The 12,676-nt window shown below is 33.0% G+C and overlaps 1 protein-coding gene across 1 annotated transcript; it reads left to right on the forward strand.

The window, feature by feature from the left end:
• Window positions 1–6,762: 6,762 nt before the first annotated feature.
• On the forward strand, window positions 6,763–10,607 carry LOC106774553 (beta-carotene isomerase D27, chloroplastic). Its single transcript, XM_014661585.2, has 6 exons — window positions 6,763–7,288; window positions 9,502–9,594; window positions 9,743–9,804; window positions 9,980–10,086; window positions 10,173–10,268; window positions 10,342–10,607. Exons 1-6 carry the CDS (start codon window positions 6,902–6,904, stop codon window positions 10,389–10,391), a joined length of 795 nt encoding a protein of 264 aa, XP_014517071.1. The 5' UTR covers window positions 6,763–6,901; the 3' UTR covers window positions 10,392–10,607.
• The last annotated feature ends 2,069 nt before the right edge of the window (window positions 10,608–12,676 follow it).

Below are 12,676 nucleotides of genomic sequence, written 5' to 3' on the forward strand. Positions count from 1 at the left end.
TTCTTGATGTATTGAGAAATATGATTGAACCTAGAATTGAAATTGAAGACTTATTGGATGGACTTGAGATGTTTGTGAAAGCATGAGAATGAAATGGATGAATTGTAGTCTTGACAAATTGTAAATACACTATGTTAAATTCCTTGCACACCAACTGTTTGATAAAATACCAAAAAGAGTTTCTTGTGTTGTTTTTTGTGCACTTTGATGTCTAATTGAGTTATAAAAGGAAGAATTGTCATGTGTTGCACAAGTCCCTTGGGAGAGAACGATATTTATCACTTGCTACGTTGCGACTGGTGACTTGCCGTTGGTTTTGCAGCCAACAATCAACAACAAATAACAATAAACAATAACAAACAAGTTCAACCAAACAACAACAACAAACAAGTTCAACAAAAGAAACAACAAACAAGTTCAACAAATAAGTTCTTCAAAACAAAAATATAACATTATCGGAATAAAGTGTCGTCATCAGTGAGAGAAAAAGCAGAATATGCCTATGAAGGACAATAGCACGAAAATAGTTGATCAAAACAAACAAAAATCATACATAAAGTACTTAATGAACCAATATTTGTATCAATTGAAAGAAAGATTATCTGTGATGGTCGTCAAATTTCGTTCGAGAAAAGTTTGAGAAGAGAAGAGAGTCTCACACGCTAAGATAAAGTTATACACTTAGTCAATTTTGAAAATTTTTTCTTCTCAAAAACTCATCACTGCACATTTCAAATAAGTGTTTGCAAAGACACAAGTTTTAATCGATTATAGAGTTAATGAGATTGGTGAGAAGTAAATTGTTTTTACGAATTAAGTGTGAAATTTTATATACTTTCTTCTCCCACACTCCCTTTCATTTCTATGCTATCTCCTTGCATCCCCTTTCATTTTTTTCCTTTCTCGTTGTCCTTGAGATTGAGAGAGATTATCGAGGAGTGTGGTGGAGGTTTTGTTGTATTGGTGGTTAACATTGATGTTGGAAAAGTGATTTTTTTTAAGCTTCTCGCATCAAACAGGTGCATAAATCCATTGCAAAACTTCTAGGTCTTAATCGAATTTCAAAATTTCATAAAGACTCAATCAGATATCAAACTTCAATCGAATATCAAAATTTGAAAAATCCTCAATCGAATCTCAAAATTCGAAAAACCCTCGATCAAATCTCAAAATTCGATAAAAAAAAACATCAAATGTTGAAATCCAATGTAGATATACTTGAGATCTGATATGTAATTTCTCTCCTTTACTTCAATTTTTATTATTTTAGTCTCTTTTTTTTTCTTTTCAAAGTACTATTATATCATCATTCCAATATAATTAATTATCAGTATTGTTATTATTATCAAATAAATATTATTAAAATGTTAAATAAATATTAAATAATTAAAACTAATATTTTAATTAATTAAAATATTTATATAATTATAAAATCTTAATTTCAATAAAAAATAATAATATCAAAATTATAAAAATTAAAATCTAAAAACAAATGAAACATTAAATAATTCAAAACAAAAAAATTAATCACATTAATTAGTTCCTTAATATGTTATTACAAATAAAAAGCTTTAAATTTTATAAAATAAAAAATTAAATAATTATAATAAATTTAATTCAAAATAATATTAATTAATTCAAATATTTATGTAATTATAAAATCTTAATATTTCATTAAAAAAATAACTAAATATCTTAAAATTATAAAAAATTATAAAATTATAAAACAAATAAAACATCAAATAATTTAAAACAATAAAATTTAATCAAAATATAATTAATTAATTAATTAAAATAAATATATATGTATGAAATATGTAACATCCCAATTATATTAAAGCATAATATAATATAGAAATCCACAATTATAATATAGAAAAGCAGTTGGAAGTAGAATGACAATTAGATATAAGATTACAGTCATCCAAATATAACTCAAGAGTTTGAACTTCAAGTAAGAGAGGTCTAAATCTAAAACTTAGACATAAAGAGTACAACAAAGTGGTACAAAGATAAGAGTATTCCAAAATGACATCAGGTAAAAGAAAGAAATCCTAGGGAGAATTAGGCTGCAGCGTCAGCGTCCTCTAGCACTTGCTCCAATGGAAACTCCTAAACGACATTTGCTCCCATCCAAGCGGATGATCATCACAAGAGAAAGCATACCCAAGCAACATACAACACAAAAGTAAGGGTGAGCTAGGTAAACAAACAACCTATATAAAATACAGTCAAACAATGTCCTCATGCTTAATTAAATATAAAAAGAACAAGCAAGGCATACCAATCACACCATGCATCAAATACTCAACGTGACTCATCCGGATTTGGTATAACTGTTTAGCTATTGGTCGTCTTTGCACTTGCATAGTTCAGCTGGCCCATCCCTAACACTATGTAAGGTAAATCCCCCAATCTGTCTATGTCTAAACTCCAAGACTATAGACGAGGACCTCCCTCTACTCTCACCACTCACACTGTTCTTCTCTATTTGAGCATGAACANTGCTTTGAGTNTAGGGATAGACATACCATTTCAAAGCTCCCAACATTATACAGACAACAACAACATCTCTACAATCACATCCACTCATCTCACCCTGAGATGTTCAATTCACACTCAAGTTCATCAATTCACAGTCATGTTATTTCAAGTCACACGAGTCACCTAGATAGACATACATACATGACATTCGGTAGAGCAAACAACGTTAATCAATCCATATACCTTAACTAACCAATCACAAATCACCAAATTTATAACATCTCTCGCAATAAGATACGCATTGCTCAATAACATGCGTTGCTCATAAATCACAAGGCTCATAGTACAATTTCAATACATTCCACACTAAATCTCAATAATAAACATTACCTTGTCACACAAAGTTTTACTACACTATATAAAATATTATGACTTAAAGTAAATTCCCCAAAACATATAAAATTATTACGATTTTAAACCACAAACCACAATACTTATAAATATTCAACTTTTATTATTTATTCTCTATACATGATAATTCTTCATATTAAATTATGAAAAATATTTATACCAACTCTTAACTTATATGTATATATTGAGAAACGAAACAACGTGTATGTTAGCCAAAAATTTAATCTAACGTCAAACTTAATAGTTTTAATACTTATAATATAATATAATATTATATATAATTTAACCTGTCAAGTTTTCATACTGTTATATATTCATATAAAAGTTATATATTATTATATAAAGTACAAGAATCATAACAGCAAATAATCATTTGATAAAATATTATAATATAATATACTAAGTTCATCCAGCAATTGATAAGACATAGACCGTTAATTCTATAAAAAGTAACTTTAATTCTAAAGGTTATCAAACATATTCTGAACAACCAGTACTCCATTCTTATTTCAATATCAAGTTTATATTACACTAATCCCATAAATAGTTACGAAGTAGGAGACATATGTATCCTTATATTTTACTACTATTCAAACAGAAAATAGAGGAGAACTATCATCTTCTCATACCATATAACACTCCAAACATCAAATTACCTATTTCTCACCCCAATTTGTATATTTTGTAAACACAAAACACATGCCAATATGTATACAGTATTACAGAATCTAGTATATCATAATATAATCAATTACCCAAAACAATTCAACATCAATTTAACAATTATTTCGTACTCAAATCATCAATACCCATATGACTAAAAAGGAATAGCAAGAAACATATCATTCATCACACACACAATTAAACATACTAAATAGCTCCCCTTACCTGGAAATTTCACAGCTCTATACCAAAGCTTGGTTCTACAGTATGGTGGGTCACACCGAACTTAGACTACACCCTACAGACCACAGAACTGTGATCAAGAATAGTTCTTAGAGCTACTGTTGAACAGAGATTGGAAGGACATAAGGGAAAGACACATGCATCAACATAATTGTTGCATGCTCAAAACCCTAGAAGCCTAAGGAAAGGGGGAAACGACTTACCAGCGAAATAACGAGAACCCAATCGGTTCAAGTCGAAGCTCTTGACGTTGCGNACGCTTGGGCACTTCCTAAACGAACATGCAATGGGTCAGCGAGCTTGGAGGTTAGAGAGAAGGCAGGGGTTTTGTAGAACTCAGTCTATCTAGAGAGAGGATCATTCTAAAAGAAAAAATTGGTTCTGTTTTCTTTTCAAGAACTCAACATAATTATAAAGCTATTTTCCTTATTACTAAAATAGAAATACTAAAATTTTATTAACAATACACAAAATTTAAACGAGAAAGTGAGATGTGAAAGAGAAATGCTATAAATGAGAAATGAGCTGGAAGAAAAAGAAAGTTGTTAAGAATATGGTTGGAGATTCTTTTTGATTATTTAAAAATGAATAAAATTTTAATTGAGGATGTAATGGAAATTTTGGAAAAATTTGAAGGTTTAGGTTAAACTCTTGAGGTACAGATTGAAAGTTCCAAAGGACTTTTCTAAAGAAGAACATTTCCACGAGTAAATTATGATTAGTACATTCACCATAAATTAAGTTTACAACTCTAAGTTCAAATATAAATTGTTAAGATATTCCAAATATTTTATTGAAATATATTAAGTAATTAAATATTATATTAGTTATATTTTAAATATTATTATAATTTTTACAGATTATACATATGTCTTTTCTTTAATAAATGTAAAATTATAAAATTTATTATATATATATATATTACTTTATTTTTTCAAATAATATATTAGAATTATTTTTTAAATTTTTTATTATAATATTAGAGTCTGCTACCATGTTCAAAGTTCTGACGAAAGGAAAAGTTTTACGCCTTCATCTTAAAAAAAATTGAAAAGTTTCATATTTAGAGTTTCATTTTGTTACTAACTTATCACTTCGGGAAAAGAAATGAAGGCTAGTGTTATTTTGACATCCTTCAAACAAAAAAAGTTCACATATAATAATATTTTAATTATATTTATTTTAATTTTTAGGTTAAATAGATTCATTGGTCCCAATTTTTGCTGGTTTTCTTCAATTAGGTCCTCGTTTTTTAAAAATGATCAATTTGGTCCTTGAATTTGAAAAATTAAATCAATCAAATACATTCCGTTAACTCTCCTAAACGGCGTTAAAATTCGTCTTTGCTGGCAAGATTACCTGTCATTTTGTAAACAGGTGGCACATAACGTCTTTAAGCTCAAATTAGGGTTTTCTGATTGGGGAAAACTTGATCCCTGCACCTCTGCCTGTACCGTTTTATGCTTTGCGGTTTCGCCTCTTCTCCTCTGCGGTGCTGCGAATCATGGAGACACAAGACTTTGCATTTTTGAATGGGTTACTTTGCCTTTTGTGATTGTTCTGTGCTTCTAGTTTTCTTTGATTTTTCATAAGTAGCCATCGGACCAAAGATCACAGTTGAGGGGAACCATCTTGAAGGCTGTAGATCGGGAATTGACAAGAATCCCATAATAGGAACCCAGAGCAGAGGAAACCCAAACCACATAACCACCGTTTTCAGGGAACATGGTACCCATCTCTATCGTGATCAAAGCTTCAGGAACACTCCATATTAATGGGAAAAGCAAGAACCCAAGGAGGGCTAACAGAGGACCAGCTGCCTGCACAGTATCCTCAACCCCAAAAGGCCCCCCTGAAACCTCATAGAAGATGAGAAATACAAGAGGAAGAAGTGAAACTTTACTTGAGTGATTTGCCCTGGTGATGAAGGAGAATGGAGAATGCTTACGGAGACGGAGAATGAACTCGCGCATATGTCGTTTGAATAGGATTGATGATTGACGCGATTAGGGTTTTCGCCTTGGGTTTTTGTGTTCTCTGCAGGTTGCGAAGACAGATCGAATCATGCTTGGTGGCGGATCGCGATTCTGGTGGATGCGCATGGAGGTTGTTCATGGTGGGAGATGTGAAGATGATGACTCGCGCAATGGCCTTCGAACAACGACGCTCTTCGATTGGGACTTTTCTGTTTCTGAGTTTTCCTCTGCAGGTGTGTGCGCGACAGTGATGGATGCAGGCCGTGGAGGTTGAACGGCGGCATGGGCGTTGATGATGGTGAACGCGAGAATAGAGATGCTTCCATGGTGGTGGTGCTGCGGTACGAAAAGGATGCTAGCCGTGAAGGTGGTTGCGTGATGTTGGAGAAGACGACGACGCAGACTGGGTGGGTTCTCTGGTGCGAGTAAGACGATCCAGATTGATGGTGACCTTAAAGTCAAAAGTCAATATGTGCCACCTGTCTACAAAATAGGACATTATTTGCCACCTGTTTACAAAAAAGACAGTTACTCTTGCCAGCAAAGACAATTTTTAACACCGTTTAAGGAAGTTAACGGAATATCCTTGATTGATTTAATTTTTCAAATTCAGGGACCAAATTGATCATTTTTAAAAAACGGGGACCTAATTGAAGAAAACCAGCAAAATTAGGGACCAATGAATCTATTTAACCTAATTTTTAACTTAAAATCTTAATATGTATTAATTATTAGAAAGTTGGTGGTAATTAAAATTAGAGTAACTTTTTCGACGAGGGGAAAGTATTCTTCATCAAAGTATTATTTTCCTTTCACCATTTTGGACATTTGGGTATTTTAAAAGAATTATAATATTTTAACAATTTGACAAGAGATTATAACAAACACATAAATAATGATAAAAAAATTGTAAAAGAAATTGTTAAAATACATTTTCCTAAATTTTGTGACTTTCTATTGAACGAAGGCAGGAGAAAAAAAATTGAACCGATATTCATCTAAGCAGAGAAATTAAAGGATAATGAAAAGGAACGTGTGGTGCTGAAGAAACAGCTCGAACGCCATGTCAGATTCCCATCCGGCATAGTATATGTATTGATGAAGAGGAAGAAGAAAGGTAAAAGATGGTGGGTATGAGCTTGGTGAGTGTGAAGCCAAGTCCTCTCCAACCCCAACTCCCATCATTGCGTGGTGGAGTCATCCGGCGGATTCGGTGTGGGATAGCAGAGCCATCTGGTGAACCAGCTCCTTTAGGACAAAAGACTCGCTACAAGGACGGCATCTTCGCGAAGGCCTTCATGACTCTGTTTGCGCGTAAGATGGAGAAATATGCTGATCCACCAGGCAGAGGAAAAGCCACAGCGAAGAAGGATTGGTGGGATTGGGGGTATGACTATGAGAGTTTCGTTGATGTATCAAAAAGGGTAATGCAGCGCAGGTCTCGTATTCAGCAGCAGCAAGTTGTTCGACAAGTTCTCCTCTCTATGCTTCCTCCAGGTGCGCCTGCCCAGGTCCATCACATTTTTCACTTTTTCATTTTTAAACTCAATTTCTTTTTCTATCATGAAAAAATTATAAAGTGAGTTAATGAAATCACAAGGTTAAATACGATCTAAAAAAACCCATAATTCATTAGTTTAAAATATTAAGTTCAAAATGATATCAATAAAGCCTCTCTAATATATTTTTTATGAGAAATCTTATTAGTAATATTGCTTGTTTAAAGTGACTTAACAACAATAACATCCATTAGTATGAAAAATGTTTTTATAGCCATATATTATGATGGTCCTAATCCATCATGTGAACTATAACCAATATTAAAATTGATACCGTAACAATTTTATAATATTTTCTTGGTTTAAACTCTTTTTTATCTTTAAGTTAAGTTTTGATGTTCAGTTTAGTTCCCGCTTTTAGAAATGTCGACCTTTAGTCCATGTGATATGAAAAATGTATCAAATCAGTCCTCATGACAGAACTTAATGAACAATAAGTCACAAGTTTTCATACCTAGGTATCTAATATTTTGTGATTTGATAATGGAAGGTGTTATGAACAACAAATTACTTCATGAAAAACTTGTGATTTGTTAACGAATAGGACTGATTTGATACATTTTTCATATCATAGGGACTAAAGGTTGATAGTTTTAAAAGCGGAGACTAAATTGAACATCAAAACTTAACTTAAGGACCAAAAAAAGGTTTAAACCTATTTTTTTTAATTTATAAATAATATATAAGATTTCTCTTCTAAAGTGCTTCTCAATCCAATAACCATAGTGGTTGCATTCGCATTTTGGTTCATCTTCCTTACAACCTAACCAAGGCTAACATAAGGCAAACAACATTGTTGCTCCTCACAAGGCTACTGACAACATCGATCACCATCGAAAGCCTTGCTAACGCTGATGCTACTCTTTGCTTCAATTGCTTAAGTTCGTGTCCCCATCATTTGGCCCACGTTACCATCATGTAACTCCAATGTCATCAGGCTCATCACCGTCAGCGCCACCATAGTGCCTGAACATAGCCTATCGTTGGTGCTAGATTTTTCCTTCTTCTTTCCCAAACACGCAACCATGGAACGACATTCACGTTGTCATTTGCTAATGAAGGAACCACCAATCAGAGACACCGCTGCTTTATTCTTCTTCTTTGCATGCGAACTCTTTCAACAAAACTCCAAGCGTCACCACACTTGTTCCTCCTTCTCCAAGCTTATTCATGTTGGAGTGCAAACAAAGTCCCACATTGAGTGAAAGAAGGATTGGTCAAGGGTTTATATACACATAGATATCTCCAATGGTAAGAGGCCTTTTGGAATGGTACCAAAAGTAAAGCCGTGAGGGCTTGGCCCAAAGCGGACAATGTCTTGCCATGTGTGAAGTTCTATGTGTGTGTCGATCCTTCTCCCAACAGTGGTATCCCCCTATGATCAGGAGGCCAGTGGCGCTTGTCATGTGTGGAGTTCTATATGTGTGTCGATCCTTCTCCAACAATTCAATCATTTTCCTCTTTTCTATTTGACTTATAATTTTTGTTTGTTATTTACCATTATAATAAGAAGGGAGAAAAGATGAAACATTGTTGCGAAATTAGTTTACAATTCAATTAATCATTGAAATAGAAATCAATACACTTATTTGGCTTTCTGAAAATGCTTTCTGATTATAGAAAATATTCGTGTGCATTGGATGATTATGTTTTTTTTGTCTTTTTACTTACCGTGTGATGGATAGTATTGTTCGTGCGTAAGAATGACTCTAGTATGCATGAATGAGTGATGGTCCATTAAAGGTATAATATGAAGGTAATTTTTATATGGACTGTGGTCTTACACGATATAAAAAATGGAACTTTCGATAGTGATTTTGAAATTAGTATAGAAAGTTCAATGCTTTGTATACTACTTCTTTTATACCTATTCTAAAACTATAATAAAAAGTCTATTTTAACAGATATAAAAAAGTTTTTTCTAGTAAGTTTTGAGTACGATTATTTGAAAAAAATCAAAATCTTACGTTAGATAGAAATAACAAAAGTTAGAAAACACCTATAAATTCATTCACTTAGGATTTTAGTTTAAAAGTAACCTCAAATCCTTAATAAAAGACTCAATGTCACTAATATATATATAATCTCTCACCAAATGAACAAAAAATCCCATCATTCTACCGCAACCAACACACTTTTACCGCTTTTGCCTATGCTCTTTGCAGTTCAGGAAATTATTTCCGCCGACAAAATGGGCTGCCGAGTTTAATGCTGCATTGACCGTTCCTTTCTTCGACTGGTTGGTTGGCCCATCCGAGGTAAAATAAAAATCTTTGTCCGATAATTGTAAATGGGCTGAAATATTAATGGGGTTATCGATTGTTTACCCTTTATGTTGTTGTAATGTATTTTCTGCTATATTGCATAATATTGTCGTTAATATTTTAGATTGTTGAGATGTACTAGGTTGTGGAAGTAGAGGTAAATGGAGTGAAGCAAAAGAGTGGAGTACATATAAAGAAGTGCAGGTAGATTTCATGTCTCTTAGATTGGTAAAAGTCATCTCTATTTCAATTCGATCATGTTTATACTGTGTATGTTTGAAACGTGAAAACTAGAAATTATTCAAAATGTCTAACTTGCAATAGTCCGTTGAAACAATTTCACTATCTCTCCATTGTTTCTTTATTCTTGCATGTGAAGGTACCTGGAGAATAGTGGCTGCGTTGGAATGTGTGTCAATATGTGCAAGATTCCTACACAAGATTTTTTCACTAATGAATTTGGACTTCCCTTAACGATGACTCCTAGTATGTTCTTGCCTCATTATTAACCTTTTAGTTCAAAAATTAAGGCAGATGGTTTTAACCACTCGTATAACTGAAATTAATCTCAGATTTTGAAGACATGAGTTGTGATATGGTATATGGGCAAGCCCCACCGACATTTGAAGATGACCCAGTGTCAAAACAACCATGCTATGAGGATATATGTAAGTATGATTCCCAGGTGTCCAATGAATCAAATATGCATTCTGTATTCTAACAAGGTAATAACACTTACAGGTTCTATGGCAAAATCAAGTTCTATTGTGTGTCCTAAACTACAGGCATGAGAAGGCACTTCATTCCGATATAATTTTTCACAGCTAGCTTCTATGTTTACCTGAGGAGCTACCTGTCTACAAAATTAGGCGTTTACATTCACATACGGGAGGATACTGTCTACACAATATACTGCATGTAAATTTGTAATTATACTGTTAAATATCACTATTGCTAGATTGCACAACATTGTTGGCCAAAACTACATGTTATTTTCTTCTTTTTCACATGAACAACGTCGTTATTTTTGTTAAAAAAAACTTTACGCACAAAAATTTCTGCTATGGATATTGCGCTTACATTCACTAACAAAACCCGGAATAGAAACTGAAATCGCAACAAAAAAAAAAAAAAGCTATACTGGTATCAAACCAGATTTTTTATCCTAGCAAAATAACTAAAACCGCAAATCAACCTAACCTCTTGCAACTTTTCAATTTAAAATAAAAACAAAGAAAAATTACATAAACATCATTTTTCTTAATTTAAGTTTATCAAATTCCTCCATAAATTTAATTTTTTGTTCGTTCATCTCAATTAACTTTCTTAATTTCTAAAATGACGTTGTAGGTAATGTCTTTGTGAATATATCATGAGTTCTTTTGTCAGGTCGATTGCTGATCTATTGTCTACTTGGATTAACACCTTTTCCTTTTGCATTATCTCCAAATTCTTCAATAGGTTTCTCAACTATATTGCATGCTAGACACTCCAAGATGCTGCCACATACTCAGCCTCATACGTGGATAGTGCAACAATAGGTTGTTTCTTTGAGAGTCAAGTGAATATTGTATCTCCCATAAAGAAGACATAGTCAATTGTGCTCTTTTGATCATCCACATCTCCACACCGGTCGTTGTCTGAATACCTGCTAAGTCGGTAGTTGTCCGACTTAGTATACCATAATCGAAAAAACATAATTCCTTTTACATACCTTAGTATTCACTTCAATGCTTTCCAATGAGAATATCTTGGCTCCTCCATAAAATGGCTTGTGACTCCTATGTTGAGCATAAAGTTTGGCCTCATGTTTGTTAAGTACCTGAGACTCCCAATCAAGCTTCGATATCTGTTTGCATCAACATGATCTCCTTCTCTATTTTTTGATTGTTTCGTGCCAAATTCTATTGGAGTGGAAACCGAATTGCACTTCATCGTCATTGTCTTTTTCAGTATATCTTTAGTGTACCTCTTTTGAGACAGAATATTCCCTGTTGAGCTTTAATTCACCTCCAAACCTAGAAAATTTTCATCATGCCTAGATCGGTCATTTCAAACTCCCTCCTCATAACTTCTTTAAATTCTTTAACCAGCTCGACATTACTTCCCATTAAAATCAAATTGTCTACATATAGAGCAACTGTGTGAAAGTTAAACACAGTCCCTTGTGTGTTTTTGATGATGACAACAACATAAATGTTTTTATATGTTAATTACACAACAACTGAAACGTTTTAATATGCATAGTTGCATTTATATGTTTGTTAGTGCTTAAATTGTTTGGTTTGCATACTTATTATGGTTATACATGTGTTTATATCTGAAGTATGCATATCCATGTTTTTAAATGTCAAAACTACTTGCACTAAGCATATATATATGAAGTAATCGATTACAATGTTTATGTAATCAATTAAGTTCATCAGATATCAGTTAATGCTTAACTGTGGCAAACTACAAGTTTTAACTGATTACATTATATGCATAATCGATTATAACTCATGTCTTTGCTATGTGTAATACTTAACCGATTGCACAGTTTCTGTTAGAATTAATGGACTTTGTTTCTCAACCTTAATAGCGGAAGGGGGGGGGGGGNGAATTGGTGTTTTATAAAAACTAGCATTTTTCAAATCATTTTCGCAAATGGTATTGTTCTTGAAAACTTTCTCGTGTCGTAAGAAATTGTGTGCAATGAAATAATATGCGTGTAAAAACAATATAGAATATAAGTGCAAATGTAAAGAGATAGGGAGAAGAAAATCAAACTCAGTTTTTATACTTGTTCGGCCTCAATGCCTACATCCAATCACTCTCCCAATCAACCTTAGATTGGAGAGTAATTCACTATAATGATCAGAGTATTACAGCTAAGGCTTTACAGAGAAACTCTAAAATGTAAACACCTCACAAATTCTCAATCAAATATAATAACAAAACCTGCCAACACAAAACTACCTCATTCTTGTCGCAACAACCCTTTGAGATATCCCTTCTCAAAGTCAAGAGTACACCACTCTTCTTCCTGACGCCACACGTATAAGGAACAACAAATCAAAGATTACAAGTCTTCTCT

This window comes from Vigna radiata, chromosome 10 (assembly GCF_000741045.1).
Source record: "Vigna radiata var. radiata cultivar VC1973A chromosome 10, Vradiata_ver6, whole genome shotgun sequence".
Classification (NCBI taxonomy): domain Eukaryota; kingdom Viridiplantae; phylum Streptophyta; class Magnoliopsida; order Fabales; family Fabaceae; genus Vigna; species Vigna radiata.